Here is an 18,876-nt window from a genome sequence, read left to right on the forward strand (position 1 = left end):
TTGATGAGTAGCAAAATGCTAACGCTAAATGCTAATATAAATATAAACTTTGATAAAATGATCAGAACTAAATATAAACATTAGATTCAAGATTCAAGACTTGAATCTTAAATTAATAAAATAGAGACATTTGATTTATACCATCTTTAATTTGAATGCAGACATGTAAAAACATATATACAAGTCTTAACACTGGAGACATTACAAAATGTGTTTACAAAACTGGAACCATGCAAATAGCATAAGACAGAATATCATAACCCTCACAGCAAAGAAATAAATACACAGAAGAAAGAGGAACATGAGGAACAATGTTAATTAAAAACACTTTCAAATGCTAAAACGTTTGTTTGTCATTTTAAAGTGAATTCTGGAGAAAAAGAACTTGAAGAGGTTGTGTTACAGAATCACGTCTCGTTGGCCAGTCGAACATCGACTGAGGTGCGATGGAGCGGCAGCGTCATGTTGAGGAAGAAATACTCAGACATTTCAAGAATAAAGTTTTAATGAGTGAAGACAAAAGATTTTAAGATCTTAGAATATAGGACAAGCAAGAAAAATAAAATAAATGGTTCTTAAGTAAATAGTTAGTTGTGAAACTTAACAAGATTCTGCACATTCCTCATTTTAACAGAGACTGATCTTCTATATTTATCATCTTAGAACCTGACAGCTAGAATCAGATGATTTCTTTTGCCGTTCAGTGAGTAACTCGGCGTCGTGCTGAGGCCACGATGCTGCTCCGGGACACGCTCAGCTTCAGAGAGGATTCACTCTGCAGAGATCCTCCGTGTCCCCACAGGAACTGTGACTGGTTAAATTCTGGATCATCTGAAGGATGAGTAAAGCAAACACAATGAACCTGAACACAACGTGGGAAGAGTCTGAATACTTGTCTACACAACAGCCGTGTCTCACTTCAGGAGCTGTATCCTCCAGAGCTGCTTTCGAAGATGGTGCAACCAGACTGTCCCATTTCAAAGGCTCCTTCAAATGCGTCCTTCCACTCCTGAGCAACGAAGGATCCAGAGTTCAAAAGAAACTGGACACATGGCTGTGTGTCCTTCAAACCTTAGTTCATACACATGTATGAGCAGAATGTGTCTCCTTTAAATGGACTTTGCTTTAATTATCCTGAAATGCAAATCTCCAGTCACCTGTTGGTGACAGCTGGAATACGAAGTGCTCTTGAGGTACATGTAAAGACTGGTGGATGTAATTCATTTTTATATTCAAATCAGTCATTCAAAACCAGATGACGCCTCTAAAGGAGCAGCTGAAAGTCACTGACTGCACCGGTTTCACATCCAATAATAAACAGAAGAACCAATGTCGGCTCATTTTGGCGACAGAGAATGACCTCAGCTCTGACTGGAAATTTAACTTGACAGAAATTAGAGTTTTAATGAAAGAGCCCTTCTGATATCAGAGCTCATCACAGCTTCCAACCACCGAACCCTCAGTTTTACAGACAGCGTTTCAACAGCGTGTTAATATTCAGATGATTCGATCTTCTGGAGCAGAAAAGTCAGAAAGGAAAAAAACCCGTCTCACCTCTCATGAGTGTTTACAAAAATTATTATAAAAATTCTAGATATGAGAAATACTTCATTTGCCCTGGAGATGCCTCTGCCTCCTCTGGGCCTCAGTTTTACACAGACTCCAAATGACGTCAAGAGAGCAAGATGGCGGCGCCCGGACACGAGACTGATCATCCATATATTCTCTCATTTTAGAGACATAACACTCAGACAATAATGATTTTCAGACGGTTACTTATGCAACAGACCCATCACTTCATATTTACTCATATTTAGCCAGAAACACTGTTTCCTGTTTCACATTGGTAAACTGATAAGGCAAACATGTTTCTTACATTAAAAAGGTTCAGCTTTTAAAAATGAGAACAAACATGCACTGTTAAACCCAGTTCGACGCTCAGTCTGACAGAAACATGATCGCAGCAGGATTCTGGTCCATTGTTGGCTTCAGTTCGAACATCAGTGAGGCAGGTTCACGCGGCTCCCTCTCCCTCAGATGTTCAGTGAGGGGTCTGATCTCGACACCTTTCTGTGGGAGAGGAGGCTGCGAGAGGACCACCCCCACGTACCAAGGCAACCTTTTCCCATAATGCATCAGGAACAAAGTGGCATCTCCTGCTCCTTTTGAGGAAGCAATAGTTTAATTTCAACAAGTCCTCCAGGTTTTCACAGCGGCCCCTGCTAACCACACATCGAGTTAAAAAGCAGGGAGCCTCTGTCGTCACTGATCAAGTCCTCTCGCGACACGTCTGACATGATAAAGTTTGAACGCTCGAGCTCCCACCTACCACATCTGAGAGGAGGCACGAGGACCAGAGGGAACAGGTTAGGAGTTCTCCTGCAGATCTTTGGCCTTCGTCAAGATGATGTGGACGTCCGAGATGGGGTAATCCTGAGAGGAGGACAGACAAGAAATCAGCCTGTGTGAATATGAAGCTGATATTTAGGTTCACACTGAACTGAAAAGTCTGAGGGTCTGAAACGAACAAGGTGTAAAAGACTCAGAATCAGCTGCAGCAAGTTGAAGAGTGAAGCTGAACTGAGATCAGTTAAAAACACTCTGAAGTTATTCAAAACCAGAGTTTATCTCCAATATTCAGCAGGAAACTTTGAAACATGAAGAATTCTGAACAGAGTTTGGTGGATTTGTTACAGCAGCAGCTCTTCAGGGTCAGGAAGCAGAGGATCATGGGTAATATCCAGTGGGAGGACACAGTCAACACATTGATTCACTTTGTTTTTACATGAAAACACTTCATCACAGAGACCGACAGTTAATCACCTTGTGCTGCAGGGGGCGCTGTTGCTCAGTAACAGTTACATGGTATTGGTTTAAATGGACTGATGGGCCCCTTCTACTAAATGCCATGTGTCATATAACAAAAGTCTTACCTGCAGTAATCTCATATTGACTGTGAAGTCTCCTGCCAGTAATTTATCTCTGATGAGTCTGTGAACAGATGAAATCAACGTGACTGAGATGAAGAGTCGGAGGCAGCAGATCTGAACGAGACACAGAACCAGAATCTGAGAAGCTCACATGAGCATAGCGCAGCAGACCAGGAGGAGGAAGTGGAATCGGCCCTCGTCAGAAAACAGGCTGTCCCAGATGCGGATGACTTCTGGCAGGAGAAACTCCTGAGACAACAACAGGGTCAGCCAGCGGAAAGTGAAATACTGAGGTTTGATGTTCTGCTCTTCCTGTGAGGGCAGAAAAAAAATCACACAAAGGCATGAGGACGAAAGAGCAAAGTCAGGGTTTTGACTCAAGCTGTTCAAAGACAATGACAGAAGGGATTTCTCTTCATCCAACTACCACAGAGGATACGTGACTACTGTCCAGGACGCCTTCGCCGAGCAGACGGACAGAAACACAAACCAGAGCTCTGTACTTTCCTCACATGATAAGCGAAGCCCACATTCACTTTAACTTATCGATTCTCAGATTTGACCTCACCAGTTTGTGATAGAGCTCCAGGTCTTTGTCTTTGAGCATGGAGTACACGCTCTCCATCTTGTAGGTGATGCCGCACTGCGAGTCGTCCAGGCTCTTGATGAAGTTGTCTCTGTTCTCTGACATCAGGTTGGTGAAGCAGAAGAACGTGTCCGCCTCGGCGTGCTCTGAATAACGAAGCAGACACGAGTCACTGAGCGATCAAGAGTTTTTGCGGAGGACGAAACATCTTGGACGTTCAAACACAACCCACCGTTCCACTGACTGTTTGGATCCGTGGCAAAGGTGTAGTAAATGGGCCCGACGATCTCATTCATGCCCTGCACGTAGGCGATCCCGGGGTTGAGTTTGGCGTAGATGAAGAGGATCCGCTCCACCACCTCCCAGTGTGCTTCACTCCCATTGGGCAGCACCTCGTACTCATTAGACGGATACAGGTTCAACGACTTTCCAGGAGAGCTGACCTGAGAGAAGAGATTTCAGGTTCTTTGAAAGAGGAACGATGATCAGAACGTAACGTACAGTGACCAAGTCAAAGGTTAAAGGACTTTTTAATGACCCTTAACTCCATGACCACTGAACACACACACTTACATTGGTGACTCCGCTGCGGTTGCGGTTCACGGTTTGTGCTTTCAGGGTGGTTTGCTCCACCCGTCGACGCAGCGTCTCGTAATCGTTCTGAGGATCCAAGATGAGTTGGCAGGGGTAGGCGGTGGGACGTTGGAAAAACGCCATGTCTGGGTACAGACGCCTAGAAACATGCAAACACCATACAGGCCTTTTTTTAACCATCTAAATAACAGGTGATGGAAGATGACAGGCGGTGGAAAGAACAAACGGAAACAAGTAAAGGAAGAGTAATACCTTACATCCTTGTCGATCTGGAGCAGAATCTCATTATCTTTGAAGTAGTTATTCCACCTGCTGTCGGGGTTTGGATTTAGAGGCTGAAAAAATTAAATTACACAAAACAGAGGATCAGTTTCTGCTCCAGTCACGTTACACCTGGAAGCAAAGGGTCACGTGACCTGTTGATCAGAACACAGATCACTCACATGATCCTCCATGGTCACGTCCTCTCTGGAAAGGCCCAAGTTGGCTTTGGCAATACCAGGCTGGATGATCATCTCCTTTAAGAACTGGGAGTAGACGTCCCTGAGAGAGACGCGGGACGAAGACATTAAATCAATCAACCAGTTATATTTCATGCTAAAATGTTCTGATGCTAGTTTCTGGGGGTGAGTCACAGCTGAAGTGAGTGTTCTGTACTTTTCTAATCAGCTAACAACATTAGCTAATGTCATCAGCTGATTTAGGTGTAGTGACACCGAACGATCCTTCACATGAAAACAAAGCAGTGTGTGATCGAACGTAAACACGTTGCACTAACCTCTGCTTCTTGAGGAACGACTCCCATATCGTCTGATCGGGGGGGAGGTAATTAAGAAGGATCTGAAACGAGGGGGAAACAATCACGAGTCCTCTTTATTTATTTATAATCTTTATTTACAGTCCATGGATACAATTTGAGATGAACCAAAGACTCTCTGTATTCAGGATTCTCACTTTTTTAGTTCATTTAGGAGCTCGACATAGTTATAAACTATAATTTTTTAATTTATAAACTATTTTTTACAGTTAAACCCTTAGCATGCACTTTGTACAGATTAATACTCAGGGGAAAAACAATGCTGCAATACTTTTTGAATGTAGGAATAATGTAAGTTTTCAATGAAACACTGAGAGGAGCTTTGCTCAACATTGTTTTTATTAGTATTAAGAATGTGATTGGAATTCAGGAGGAAGTCACTTACCTTCCAGCAAAGTGCTCGTATTCCTCCTTCAAATGGGATTCCTGGGTTGGAGAAAAGAAGAGGGTCAAACACAGCAGAATCAAATACCACACAACAAGAATATTACCAACACAAGATACAGGAAGATGTGAAAGTCACCATTGAAGCAGAGCTCCCTCAGAGTCTTCAGGTTAATGTGTTCTTCACTCAAGGCGACTTTGAACTCCTGTATTCTGAAACAAGGATCAGGACCAGGTCAGAACCACTGCTCTGTAACCAGATACTTCAGGCTGCATCACACTTACACCTTTTACTTTTCCAGCCTCTAAATCAAAGACTTGTGTAAACGCTGCTCATCTCGTTTTAGTTTGAAAACTCTGGGGTTGTGTTTTAGTCTGGATTGTCGTTTTTATGACCGTCTCTATGTCCTCTTACACTAGTTTGTCCATTTGTCTTGGAAAGCTTCAAATGACCCGTCCACTTTTCTTTTCAGTTGCTATGATGCGTAACAGTGACGTGTGTGTATCTTCCACCTGGAACATGATTAACTTCAAGCTTCTCAGTTTCGTTTATGTGGATTATCTTCTAACAGAGAAGATGTTTTCTTTGACATAAAGTTCTATATCTTTAGTGACTGAAACTTTGAAGGTGGAAAACCAACCTCCTGTACACATCCTATCAGACGAGTACTTCATTTATGATCATTTCCACCATCATCAGGTAAAATCCATCCCTTCTCTGACTTTGTCTCTTAGTTAGAATCTATTTCAAGGGTCTGACATGAAAACAAGTTGGTGTAATGTCCCTCGAATGCCTGAGTCTGCAAAGTGCATATTTTTGTCGTTTTCAGTGAGAGTCGTGTTCAATGTTTATTTAACAGAGGGTATTGACCCTAGTTTGTGTGGATACAGTTGTTACAGCTGGTGATACAGACTTTATAAAGATATATATATATATATATTTATTAAAAAAATAACTTTCAATGATTGATAAGATGTTATTGAACCCCAAAGACTAAGAAATGTAATTAAGGTTGTATATTTTATAGTGTACCATAAACTTTAAAATAAATAACTACGAATAAAAAAAACAAATATATATATATATATATATATATATATTTTTTTTTTCTGCATTGTTTGTTCTGTAAAACAACAGTTTTCATTTCAGCAAATAAACACAGATACTGAAACAGGTTGTATTGATGTCTGTGTCTCCTGCTCAGGGTTTTATTTCATATAGCATTTCTTTATTTATGATATATAGGTTTCCTTCGCTGTAGAGAAAGGTGTCGTTAAATAAAATGTATTATTATTATAATAATGTCTGGGAAAGTCTCATATCCACAGAACTTTATCGGGACAACTGAATTTCATTTATCTATTAAAGAGTTGATTGGTGTTTACTAAGGTTCACGTGGAAGATAGCAGGTTCAAATGAGCCATTTCAAAATAAACTGATACACATCAGCTTCGGGATGGTTTTGATTAGTAACTGGTTATGGAGATCTGCACTGTGGGTAAATGTATTTACAGTAACAGACACGTGTTGAATGACCAGTGTTAGGTTTAACTATTCATGAGCTAATTTACCATGAGAACAGCTCACAGAGAGCTGGATGCTAACGGTTAGCCATAGCTGTTAGCCAGCTGCGGCTGGAGGAAGTGTGTCAGCTGATGTGCTAACAGGGAGCTAGCTCAGCCACAACACAGATGCTACATCAGTTAGCTCGTTAGCTCGTTAGCCGAGTCTTCACCTGATCGAAAGCAGCGTGTGTGACGTGTGTCCCTGCGGCTCTTTGTGCGAACCCCCGAACAGCTGGTCGGTTAGCTGCTGCTAGCTAGCAGCTGCTAACTGAAGGATTAGCACACGGTGCTAACAGACGTGTGTCCTGAGGGAAGTGGGACCGGGTCTCACCTGTTCCTGTAGGCTGTGGACATGTCTGGACCAGGTCTGGACACACGGAGGACTTTCCTCCAGCTGTCTCCAGAAGGACTGAATTACACAGGGAAGTCACAGGGAAGTCCTGCTGCTGTCACTTCCGGTCCGTCTTCACCACAACACCGAGAGAGTCCGGGTCCACAGAGAGACACAGTCCACTGAGGACCTCTTCTGTCCGGGTCCACAGAGAGACACAGTCCACTGAGGACCTCTTCTGTCCGGGTCCACAGAGAGACACAGTCCACTGAGGACCTCTTCTGTCCGGGTCCACAGAGAGACACAGTCCACTGAGGACCTCTTCTGTCCGGGTCCACAGAGAGACACAGTCCACTGAGGACCTCTTCTGTCCGGGTCCACTCAGAGACACAGTCCACTGAGGACCTCTTCTGTCCGGGTCCACTCAGAGACACAGTCCACAGAGGACCTCTTCTGTCCGGGTCCACAGAGAGACACAGTCCACTGAGGACCTCTTCTGTCCGGGTCCACAGAGAGACACAGTCCACTGAGGACCTCTTCTGTCCGGGTCCACTCAGAGACACAGTCCACAGAGGACCTCTTCTGTCCGGGTCCACAGAGAGACACAGTCCACTGAGGACCTCTTCTGTCCGGGTCCACAGAGACACAGTCCACTGAGGACCTCTTCTGTCCGGGTCCACAGAGAGACACAGTCCACAGAGGACCTCTTCTGTCCGGGTCCACTCAGATATATATATATCTATATATATCTATATATATATCTATATATCTATAGATATATAGATATATAGATATATATGAATCTGAAACCTATATAAGTTCTAATAATAAAGGTTTAATAAAAATAAAATAATAATAACCATAATAAAATAAAAGGAGGAGGAGGAGAAGGAGGGGGTTAGAAGTGTGAGGAGGAGGAGGAGGAGAAGGAGGGGGTAGCAATGTGAGGAGGAGGAGGAGAAGGAGGGGGTAGCAATGTGAGGAGGAGGAGGAGGAGAAGGAGGGGGTAGAAGTGTGAGGAGGAGGAGGAGGAGAAGGAGGGGGTAGAAGTGTGAGGAGGAGGAGGAGGAGGGGGTAGAAGTGTGAGGAGGAGGAGGAGGAGAAGGAGGGGGTAGAAGTGTGAGGAGGAGGAGGAGGAGAAGGAGAGGGGGTAGAAGTGTGAGGAGGAGGAGGAGGAGGAGGAGGGGGTAGAAGTGTGAGGAGGAGGAGGAGGAGGAGGAGAAGGAGGAGGGGGTAGAAGTGTGAGGAGGAGGGGGTAGAAGTGTGAGGAGGAGGAGGAGAAGGAGGAGGGGTAGAAATGTGAGGAGGAGGAGGAGGAGAAGGAGGAGGGGGGTAGAAGTGTGAGGAGGAGGAGGAGGAGAAGGAGGAGGGGTAGAAGTGTGAGGAGGAGGAGGAGGAGGGGGAGTAGAAATGTGAGGAGGAGGAGGAGAAGGAGGAGGGGTAGAAGTGTGAGGAGGAGGAGGAGGGGGAGTAGAAGTGTGAGGAGGAGGATGTGGAGGGTAGAAGTGTGAGGAGGAGGAGAAGGAGGAGGGGGCAGAAGTGTGAGGAAGAGGAGGAGAAGGAGGAGGGGGTAGTAGAAGTGTGAGGAGGAGGAGGAGGGGAGTAGAAATGTGAGGAGGAGGAGGAGAAGGAGGAGGGGTAGAAGTGTGAGGAGGAGGAGGAGGAGGAGGGGGAGTAGAAGTGTGAGGAGGAGGAGAGGAGAAGGAGGAGGGAGTAGAAGTGTGAGGAGGAGGATGTGGAGGGGGTAGAAGTGTGAGGAGGAGGAGAAGGAGGAGGGGGCAGAAGTGTGAGGAAGAGGAGGAGAAGGAGGAGGGGGGTAGTAGAAGTGTGAGGAGGACGAGAAGGAGAAGTAGGAGGGGAGTAGAAGTGTGAGGAGGAGGATGAGGAGGAGAAGGAGGGGATAGAAATGTGAGGAGGAGGAGAACAAGGAGGGGGGCAGAAGTGTGAGAAAGAGGAGGAGAAGGAGGAGGGGTAGAAGTGTGAGGAGGAGGAGAAGGAGGGGAGGTAGAAGTGTGAGGAGGAGGAGAAGGAGGAGGAGAAAGAGGGGAGGTAGAAGTGAGAGGAGGAGGAGGGGGTAGAAGTGTGAGGAGGAGGAGAAGGAGGAGGGGGCAGAAGTGTGAGGAAGAGGAGGAGAAGGAGGAGGGGTTTGAGTGTGAGGAGGAGAAGGAGGAGGGGTAGAAGTGTGAGGAGGAGGAGGAGGAGGGAGAAGGAGGAGGGGGTAGAAGTGTGAGGAGGAGGATAAGGAGGAGGGGAGGAAGAGGAAGAGGAGAAGAAGGGGGTAGAAGTGTGAGGAGGAGGAGAAGGAGGAGGGGGTAGAAGTGTGAGGAGGAGGATAAGGAGGAGGGGAGGAAGAGGAAGAGGAGAAGAAGGGGGTAGAAGTGTGAGGAGGAGGAGAAGGAGGTGGGGGTAGAAGTGTGAGGAGGAGGAGAAGGAGGAGGGGTAGAAGTGTGAGGAGGAGGATAAGGAGGAGGGGAGGAAGAGGAAGAGGAGAAGAAGGGGGTAGAAGTGTGAGGAGGAGGAGAAGGAGGGGGGGTAGAAGTGTGAGGAGGAGGATAAGGAGGAGGGGGAGAAGAGGAAGAGGAGAAGAAGGGGGTAGAAGTGTGAGGAGGAGGAGAAGGAGGAGGGGGTAGAAGTGTGAGGAGGAGGAGAAGGAGGGGGAGGTAGAAGTGAGAGGAGGAGGATGAGGAGGGGGTAGAAGTGTGAGGAGGAGGAGGGGAAGTAGAAATGTGAGGAGGAGGAGGAGGAGGAGGGGGAGTAGAAGTGTGAGGAGGAGGAGAAGGAGAAGTAGGAGGGGGTAGAAATGTGAGGAGGAGGAGAAGAAGGAGGGGGCAGAAGTGTGAGGTAGAGGAGGAGAAGGAGGAGGGGGGTTTGAGTGAGAGGAGGAGGAAGAGAAGGAGGAGGGATTTGAGGTGAGGAGGAGAAGGAGGAGGGGTAGAAGTGTGAGGAAGAGGAGGAGAAGGAGGAGGGGTTTGAGTGTGAGGAGGAGAAGGAGGAGGGGGTAGAAGTGTGAGGAAGAGGAGGAGGAGGGGTAGAAGTGTGAGGAAGAGGAGGAGAAGGAGGAGGGATTTGAGAGTGAGGAGGAGAAGGAGGAGGGGTAGAAGTGTGAGGAAGAGGAGGAGAAGGAGGAGGGGTAGAAGTGTGAGGAAGAGGAGGAGGAGGAGGAGGGGGAAGTGAAGAGGAGGAGGAGGAGGGGTTGAAGTGTGAGGAAGAGGAGGAGGAGGAGGAGGGGGTAGAAGTGTGAGGAGGAGGAGGAGGAGGGGTTGAAGTGTGAGGAGGAGGAGGAGGAGGTTGAAGTGTGAGGAAGAGGAGGAGAAGGAGGAGGGGTAGAAGTGTGAGGAGGAGGAGGAGGAGGGGTTGAAGTGTGAGGAAGAGGAGGAGAAGGAGGAGGGGTAGAAGTGTGAGGAAGAGGAGGAGGAGGAGGGGGTGAGAAGTGTGAGGAGGAGAAGGAGGAGGGGGTTTGAGTGTGAGGAGGAGGAGGAGGAGGGGGTAGAAGTGTGAGGAAGAGGAGGAGAAGGAGGAGGGGGTTTGAGTGTGAGGAGGAGAAGGAGGAGGGGGTAGAAGTGTGAGGAGGAGGAGGAGGAGGGGGTTGAAGTGTGAGGAGGAGGAGGAGGAGGGGGTTGAAGTGTGAGGAGGAGGAGGAGAAGGAGGAGGGGTTTGAGGTGAGGAGGAGAAGGAGGAGGGGGTTGAAGTGTGAGGAGGAGGAGGAGGAGGAGGAGGAGTCTGTTTGTTGACATCGGATGGAAGCGACCATCAGAGTGAAGACAGCGGATAAAAGCTCCTTTTCTCCCGGTCATCCAGCCCCTCCGCCCCGGGGAAGCTGAGGTAGACCCGGCAGCGGAGCCGAGCTCACACACCGGTGACCGCTGGTTGTAGCCGTTAGCACAGCTCGGAGCTAGCGCTAGCCCCACTAGCTAGCCCAGCTAGCAGCATAGCAGGGAAAGTCATCGTTAGCCAGCAGCTAATTGAAGTGAACTGTGCGGACACCGCTTCGGCGGATGAAGCTTTAAATAGAACAACACGCGCTGTTGTGTGTTTGACTCGTCCCGAGCAGGTGCGTGTCTCCCGTGCGCGTGTCAGCAGATTCCATCATTCAGTGTAAATGTTCCAGTGTTGTTAGCTAGCTGCGCTGCTAACTTAGTAACAGTCTCCCCAGGATACAGTGCTATGTGTGGTTAGCTAACAAACTCGACCACAACACAGCGCGAAGCTGCGTGATTAGCCTGTTCGGCGTGAGACTCAGCGGTGTGTGTGTGAATCTCGTGTTATTGTTGTGTTATTATTGTGTTGTTGACGTCAGAACAACTTCTGTCAAAGTAGGAAGCAGGAGTTGCTAACCGGGGACATGACAGCTAACCTGGCTAAATATGCAAAGGTCTGGTGGTTAAACTGGAAATACGGACTGGTTTGTGATGACACTAACGGCAACATGGTCATTTCATTAAAAGTAAAGCAGACCATGCATTCATTATTCATTATAGAAGTGAATGTGTTTGATGCTGCACTTGATTTGTGTCGTTCCTCATTTCAGCCTGTTTACCTTTTCTTTGTCACGTGACCAGAAGAGGATGTATCATCTCAACACATACCTTTACCTGCTAAATTACTGTGGTGACAAATGAATCATCCATTAGCTTATTTTGGTTTTCATAATTCACATTATTTAAAAAAGAAATCTCTCCTGACCCTTGACCTTTCAGTGCTCGCCTCCTGAGGTGACCTGCACTGGCCTGTGTGTGATCTGAGCTGGAGAAGAAGGGGGGGGGCAACATGGCAGCCAAAGCAGGAGACAACCCTGAGAGCCTCATGACTCTGGCGACCGTGTTCTGCCTGAGGAACCTCAGGAAGACCATGTGCTACCAGGGCTTCAGAAACAAGCTCTGCCTGCGCTCAGACATCTTCCTGCCCAGCGAGATCTGCGACAAGCTGGTCAACACGTACGTAACCGTCAGCTAAATGTTTGTGTCCTTTCCACTCCGGTGTAATGACTTGGTTCCAGTGTTGTCGATTCTCAGTCTTGTTTTTGTGATGAACAGATACATGGAGCTGGTTCACACAGACAGTAACTTTGAACCAGAGGAGAGCTTCTTCCAGCTCTTCTCAGACCCTCGGAGCACCAGACTGACCAGGGTACAGCTGAGAGAAGACTTTGTACGTGACAGAGATCTGGAGGCCATTAGAAAACAGGTGGGAGATCAGTTACACTAATGTTTTTGAAGAAGGCACACCAAAATTGAATGAGTCCTTTCCTAACCCAAACCACATTCTTCCACCAAGTTTCTTTGGAATCCGTCCAGTTTGTGCAACATACAACAAAAAACGTGATAAAAAACATAACCTGGTCGGCGGAGGTGATGAAGTAAATGTTCTGAGGTCAGCAGCGTGTAGGGCTGAATGACAAAGTGTTTCACTTGTGTCCTAATCAGGCAGTTGATGAGAGTTGGGATGGAAAAAATAATCAATATTATATTTATTCATCCAGATTTTTACTTCAAACATTTCAAATCTGAAACAGTTGTACGTCCTCACAGACAGATATTGTAGTATTGGAACACATCATTGATCAGAATTAATTTTCTTTGTGTGTTTGGTCAGGACCTGATTGAGCTCCACCTCACCTACTGCAACAGTCTGTCGTCCCGCAGCCTGAAGACACTGACCTGCTTCCGCGAGACTTTGCTGTCTCTCTGTCTTTTTGGCTGCAGCCACATCTTCTACAGGAAGGGCGGCGCCCCACTCGCCTGCAACGAAGACTCTGAGGACGAGGAGGAGGAGAGCCCAGCTTCTAGGCAGGCGTTAGAGACGGACTTTAACTTCCAGGGGTTCAACCGTCTCCGACTGCTCAACCTGGGCGGTCTGCCTGACGAGATGGATGCTGAGACGCTGCTCAAACCCCTGAAGTCTCTCACCTCAATAGATCTGTCTAATGTACAGTTGCTGGGAACGGCATTTCTCACCCAGTGGAAAGACAGATTGGCCTCGCTTGTCCTCTACAACGTGGACCTGTCGGAGGAGTTGGTCAGCACAGTGGTGGAGCTTGTTAATCTCAGGTAAGATATGTTTAGTCAGGTTTAGTTTCTTTGTAACTTCGAGTCGTTCATCCACGTTACCCAAACCCATTTGTGGACTGGTCAAGGAGGTGATAGGTGGCATCTTTCAGGATTCTAAAGCTGGGTTGCATGTTGAACCATGAAAGTCATTAACAGTTATTAAGGAGAACCTCCCACACACCAGAGTGTTGTCACACGGGTTTGATAATGTAGTGGCAATCATTGCCAAATTTTCAAAACATATATATCAGTCAATATATTGGTATCAGGAATTTTTTACATTCCCTAATATCAGTTTCAACATCAACCTTTAAAAATCAGTCGGGCTCTAGTCTTGAGACAGTGGCTCCTTCCATCGCTGAGACAGTTTTTATAACTTGAAAAAAATTCCTTTGAATCTATGTTAATGTTCAAATGAATTTTCTTTACATGAACACAAATCAAAAGAATAACGTGATGAAAACACACTGTGTCTTACAGGCATTTCGACATCTCGCGGGAGAGCCGGCGGACCTCTAAGTTCAAGATGACGCGGAAGATTTTGACAGCGTTCGTCCAGCGTCTGGTCAATCTGGTGTCACTGGACATCTCAGGTCACATTATGCAGGACAACTGCACAGTTCCACACTTTGAAGAAGCCATGGGGCGACCGAGGTGGGTCAGCAGCTGCAGAGCAGACATTAGATACAAGTCTGATTCAGAGGAACTTGTTAATAAACCAAACCGTTCTCTCTTACAGCATCGAGCCGTGCAAGAGCAGCATCTATCCTTTCCAGGAGCTGAAGAGGCCGCTGCAGTTTCTGGGCCTTTACGACACTACCCTCTGTAACGTCACACACATCCCTGCTTATAAGGTACCGACAGCGTGAAGAGACGGAAATGTTCTTTTTAGGCATCACAACTAAAACATGAACTGAAACAAGTCTCCTGTTGGACTTGTGGACTCGACAGCCTGGGGATGATTCATGTGGGGTGGCTGTCATCTGATCCAGATGTTTCCAGTCATTCATGCTGACACTGTTTCATTATCATTCAGAAACATGACATTTAATGTCAATGTCACATGTACATTCTGACACTTAGCAACTGGTGCACAGGGACCTGCTCTGTCCAGTTCATTGGGTCAATCTGCAGGTGAATGTGAAGGTGGTGGCGAGACGTCCTCGACACCAGAGAGCGGTCGTCATTAGTGAGTCCGCCACAGGGAGGCGAGATGCACATTGAGCGCTATCGGCTGCTGCACATGACTAATCAATATTCACGCCAGTTTTCTATCACAGGTCTTGTGTCTTATGAAGAGGTTTAGTGTTTGTGGGTTAAATGTGTGCGTCGCTTGTGTTTTCCAGGTGACTGGATCAAAGAATGAAGACCAGGTCCTGAATGCGATCGAAACTTACACCGAGTTTCGTCCTGAACTCGCCCACAGAGCCATCAATCAGCTGTTTGACATCGCCAGGATACAACACTGTAGTCAGCTGCTCCGCGCGTTGCAAGTATGATGAGTATAAGTCGGGTTGTACTTTAAAGGAGCTCGGAACACTTTCTCACTCCTCTCTCACAAACGTTCTTGTTTCAGCTCGTCATCGCAGCGTTGAAATGCCATAAATATGATAAGAGCATCCAGGTGACGGGCAGCGCCGCTCTGTTCTACCTGACCAACACAGAGTACCGCAGCGACCAGAGTGTGCGGTTACGCAGAGAGGTCATTCAAGTGGTACTGAATGGAATGGAGCAGTATCAGGAGGTCACTGTGAGTGTCCTCGAGCATCATCAGGATCTCTGACGAAACAAATACATTAAGAGCTATACTGCAGCCAGCCACAAGGGGCGACCCAGATGTCGTCTGTTTTTATTTACAGTCTGTAACTAAAGTAGAGTTACTGAAATACATTTACTGGATTTCCATTTGATGCAGGTTTATATTTCTACTCAGAGTGAAATATGACACCTTTTTACTCCACTACATTTATCGTAGTAACTTCTCAAATTACAATTGTTCATACACTTCCTGTACAGTGAAGACCATGCATCTCCACAGGTAGTGACTTTGAATGATTGTGATAAACTGAACTTGGGTTTCAGTTTAAATCCCTGCTCTGTCTCCTCACCTCTCTATGCTCCTCACCAGGTCCAGAGGAACTGCTGCTTGACTCTGTGCAACTTCAGCATTCCTGAGGAGCTGGAGTTCCAGTACAGTCGGGTCAACCAGCTGCTGCTGAAGATCCTGGAGCCGGCCCGGCAGGACGAGTCCATCCAGAGAATCGCTGTGCACCTCTGCAATGCTTTGGTCTGTCAGGTGGACAACCATCACAAGGAGGCTGTGGGGAAGATGGGCTTTGTTAAGGTAACACATCCAGAATTATATACAGAGTCAATTTCCAACAAATATGTTCCTTTCTCTTATTGTGCAGCTTCGCCATGCATTGTGTTGGTCATTCAAATCAATGAGGACAAGTTCGAACAGCATGTAGGAACCAGTCTGAGAATCTCCTGCTGTGTTCTTCATTTGTAAAACACAAACTCTGGAGAAAGTCTGGACCCAACTGAGGTCATCCCGGGAGTTCATGTCTGAAAACGGCTTAAAACCGATGCACAGTTTGTTGTTAACCTGACAGTCAACTCTCAGCTGCTGATTATGGTTTTTCTCATTTTCAGACCATGTTAAATTTAATTCAGAAGAAGCTACAAGACAGGATGGTGAGTCTGAGTTTTACTCCTGAGAACTTTAACTGTAACATGATGTGTAAATGCAGACGAGCCTGGACTTTAGTTTCAGACGTTTCAAGCTGAATGTGAGGACGTTGTGTGTGTTTCTGCTCAGTGTGACCAGGTGATGGAGTTTTCCTGGAGCGCTCTGTGGAACATCACAGATGAGACACCTGACAACTGTCAAATGTTCCTCAACTGTCGGGGGATGAGTCTCTTTCTGGAGTGTCTTCAGGTGAGTCCACAGTCTCAGCCGCTCTCGGTTCAGATTAACATTGTACGCTGGGTGATAAGATGCGTCCCCTCTTGTTTTATGATCTTAATCCAGGAGTTTCCAGACAAGCAGGAGCTTCACCGCAACATGCTGGGGCTCTTGGGAAATGTCGCTGAGGTCAAAGCCTTGAGGCCTCAGCTCCTCACCCCACAGTTCATCACCGTTTTCAGGTAAGAAAAGAGTCGAACCAGTGGAGAGTAAAATAATTCTTGACTGATTCTGGCCAACGATGACGATATCTCACTAGCGACACATATTTGAGGCTTGAACATCAGATGTCTTTGAAACAACTGCTGTTCAACATGTGTTGATATCAGTATAATTGTATTATTATAGACGTCATTATTTCATACGGACGAATCATAACCTCTCTGACTGTTTGCTGCGTTGACAGTAACCTTCTGGACAGTAAGGCCGACGGGATCGAGGTGTCGTATAATGCCTGTGGCGTGCTCTCACACATCATGTTTGACGGGCCAGAGGTTTGGTCGATGGAGGAACCCCTGAGAGACACGGTGATGGACAAGATGTGGGACGCCATCCAGAGCTGGGACGTCACCTCACGCCGCAACATCAACTACAGGTTCTGTTCAGCACAAGAGACGTTCTTTCAGAAATCCATTTCTCATCTTGAGCCCACGCTTGTTAACAGATGAGACTAAAATGTTCTAGTTAGAAAAGTGTTCGTGACACGTTAAAAACATTTAGTAACAAGATGTAAACTTTTACATGTGCAAACAGCAGCATCAACAATAGAACGTAATCACACACCTTCAGAATAAAACAGACAATTAAATTAATTAACAAGGTACAATGAAATTATACAAGATAAATAAAAAAAACATTAAATAGCTAATGATAATAATATCTAATTATTAGTTATTGGTCATTAACTGACCTGATGGGACAGGGATGTCTTTACCAACATTTCATGACAAACTAGTGTTTGATTCCAGGCAACAAGTCGGTGGATCATTGAAATCAACCAATGATCCTCGAGAACTGGACCGAAATGTTGAGCTGCTAGCTCTCCGCTAGCCGGCAAAAACATTATTACTGGCCACAAATGCAGCAGTGATACTTAAATTAAAAAGTAACATGCAGTACATTACTCAAAAACTTAACAAGAGAATATTTGGTCTCTGAACTGAGCATCTTTTTCTCAGTAAACACTATTAAAGTTGTTGCCGCTCTGTCTCAGGTCGTTCGAGCCGATCCTGCGGCTGCTGCCTCAGGGCATCGCTCCGGTCAGCCAGCACTGGGCCACGTGGGCTCTCTTCAACCTGGTGTCAGTTTACCGTGAGTATCTGCTGCTCTGTGAAGTCTCAAACCAGACGCCATGTTGCTTTTATATCGTCACAGGTGGAGACAGCTCATATTAGTTAACACTTGAATGAATCATTCTCGGACATTACATTTTCTCATTTATTAATGCCTGGTTGTGAATCTCACTGTCTTTCTCTTTCCATTTACTTTCGACCTGCAGCGGGCAAGTATTGTCCTCTGCTGATTAAAGAAGGAGGAATCATTCTTCTGGAGAACGTTCTGGAACTGGACAGCTCACATCCAGAGACCAAGGACATGGCCAGGTAAGAGACACAGAGCTCCTCTCTGTACGCTTCATCCTCATCCCTGTGGCTCAGAGAGAGATTCTGTTTGTCATGATGAATGAAACTAATTCTGCAGCTGATGATTAAGGCTACATCCACTCTACTGTGACTCCTCCCACACCACTCCGTATCAATAATCATCTCTGTCTTCACTAACACACCTGAAAACACACGTCACTGGTCATGTGGTGTAAACAGGAAGCAGACAGTCTTCCCTACAAACAAATGCTGTTCTCAAATAGTAGTGTGGATGGTACCTGACCTTGAACTAACTCATGGCGTGTTTTCATTTTCTAGGAAAGTGATGGAGCAGTGTGAAACCTTCAAGGAGGACCCCATGGAAACAAACCACGGACAGGAGGTAAACTACGGACAAAGAGGTTGACGCCACAGGAGCAATCAATGAAAGCGACCTAAGGCCCTGCCGACCGCCATCCTCACGAGGGTCGATCGTGTGCATTATTCTTACTCTTATCATTCTTATTATTTTCTAGAGCAGAACTGTCTCTGAGCTGTCGCAGCAGTTTGGACAGAACCTTAATATTTGACACGTAGGACAGCAGACGTGGTGCATGGTGTTTTGTTGTGAGGGTGCTTACCTGCTGCACATGAGCATCTCTTTTGGGTCTGTGGGGGTGGGTGACTCTGTTTCCTGCGTGTGCGTGTGCGTGTGCGTGTCACAGACTTAGCGACGGAACACAACAGTTGGAGTGATGCTTGATTCTCAGTGGAAGGAAACGAACTCCCTCCTCAGCTCACTGCCTTTAATTGTAACTTTGAACGAAAGGCTGAAGTCCTCGCCGTTACACCTCCCAGTTCTCATGCTTGTCCGCTGAGTTGCGGACACATGTACAGTGAATATTAGCCATTATGTGTGTAGACTGCAGAGAAGCGTCACACTGATGTTTGATGTGACGGGAGACTTTCCCGACCTCGTGGCACAACGATGGACTTCTTTGTTAAATATGTAAATATTCTGTTTGTCTCATCCTTTTACTGTGCGTATGTTTTATAATATAACTGTAAACACT

The 18,876-nt window shown here is 46.4% G+C and overlaps 2 protein-coding genes across 5 annotated transcripts; one reads left to right on the forward strand and one right to left on the reverse strand.

Moving 5' to 3' along the window:
* Positions 1 to 129: 129 nt before the first annotated feature.
* tbc1d13 (TBC1 domain family, member 13) lies at positions 130 to 7,348 on the reverse strand. 3 transcript variants are annotated; one of them, XR_004698895.2, is made up of 13 exons: positions 7,209 to 7,348; positions 5,451 to 5,524; positions 5,313 to 5,353; positions 4,889 to 4,950; positions 4,554 to 4,653; positions 4,363 to 4,445; positions 4,090 to 4,249; positions 3,749 to 3,959; positions 3,499 to 3,662; positions 3,082 to 3,242; positions 2,934 to 2,991; positions 919 to 2,433; positions 130 to 831 (listed from the first exon to the last, which is right to left on the reverse strand). XR_004698895.2 is itself a non-coding variant. In XM_035184989.2 (13 exons), exons 1-12 carry the CDS (start codon positions 7,229 to 7,231, stop codon positions 2,368 to 2,370), a joined length of 1,203 nt encoding a protein of 400 aa, XP_035040880.1. In that variant the 5' UTR covers positions 7,232 to 7,348; the 3' UTR covers positions 130 to 831; positions 2,330 to 2,367. The 3 variants fall into 3 exon arrangements, 2 of the variants coding, with proteins under 2 accessions (XP_035040880.1, XP_047200340.1); XM_035184989.2 differs by having other exon boundaries at positions 2,330 to 2,433; XM_047344384.1 differs by having other exon boundaries at positions 130 to 2,433.
* Positions 7,349 to 10,911: 3,563 nt separating this feature from the next.
* Positions 10,912 to 18,876, forward strand: zer1 (zyg-11 related, cell cycle regulator). 2 transcript variants are annotated; one of them, XM_035184420.2, is made up of 16 exons: positions 10,912 to 11,030; positions 11,906 to 12,142; positions 12,242 to 12,392; positions 12,801 to 13,255; positions 13,736 to 13,909; positions 13,995 to 14,109; positions 14,602 to 14,748; positions 14,832 to 15,005; positions 15,384 to 15,599; positions 15,911 to 15,952; positions 16,077 to 16,196; positions 16,290 to 16,405; positions 16,630 to 16,818; positions 17,437 to 17,534; positions 17,722 to 17,824; positions 18,143 to 18,876. In XM_035184420.2, the coding sequence occupies exons 2-16, from the start codon at positions 11,976 to 11,978 to the stop codon at positions 18,228 to 18,230; spliced, it is 2,355 nt and encodes a 784-aa protein (XP_035040311.1). In that variant the 5' UTR covers positions 10,912 to 11,030; positions 11,906 to 11,975; the 3' UTR covers positions 18,231 to 18,876. The 2 variants fall into 2 exon arrangements, with proteins under 2 accessions (XP_035040311.1, XP_035040312.1); XM_035184421.2 differs by having other exon boundaries at positions 10,914 to 11,259.

Source organism: Hippoglossus stenolepis, chromosome 18 (assembly GCF_022539355.2).
Source record: "Hippoglossus stenolepis isolate QCI-W04-F060 chromosome 18, HSTE1.2, whole genome shotgun sequence".
Lineage (NCBI taxonomy): Eukaryota > Metazoa > Chordata > Actinopteri > Pleuronectiformes > Pleuronectidae > Hippoglossus > Hippoglossus stenolepis.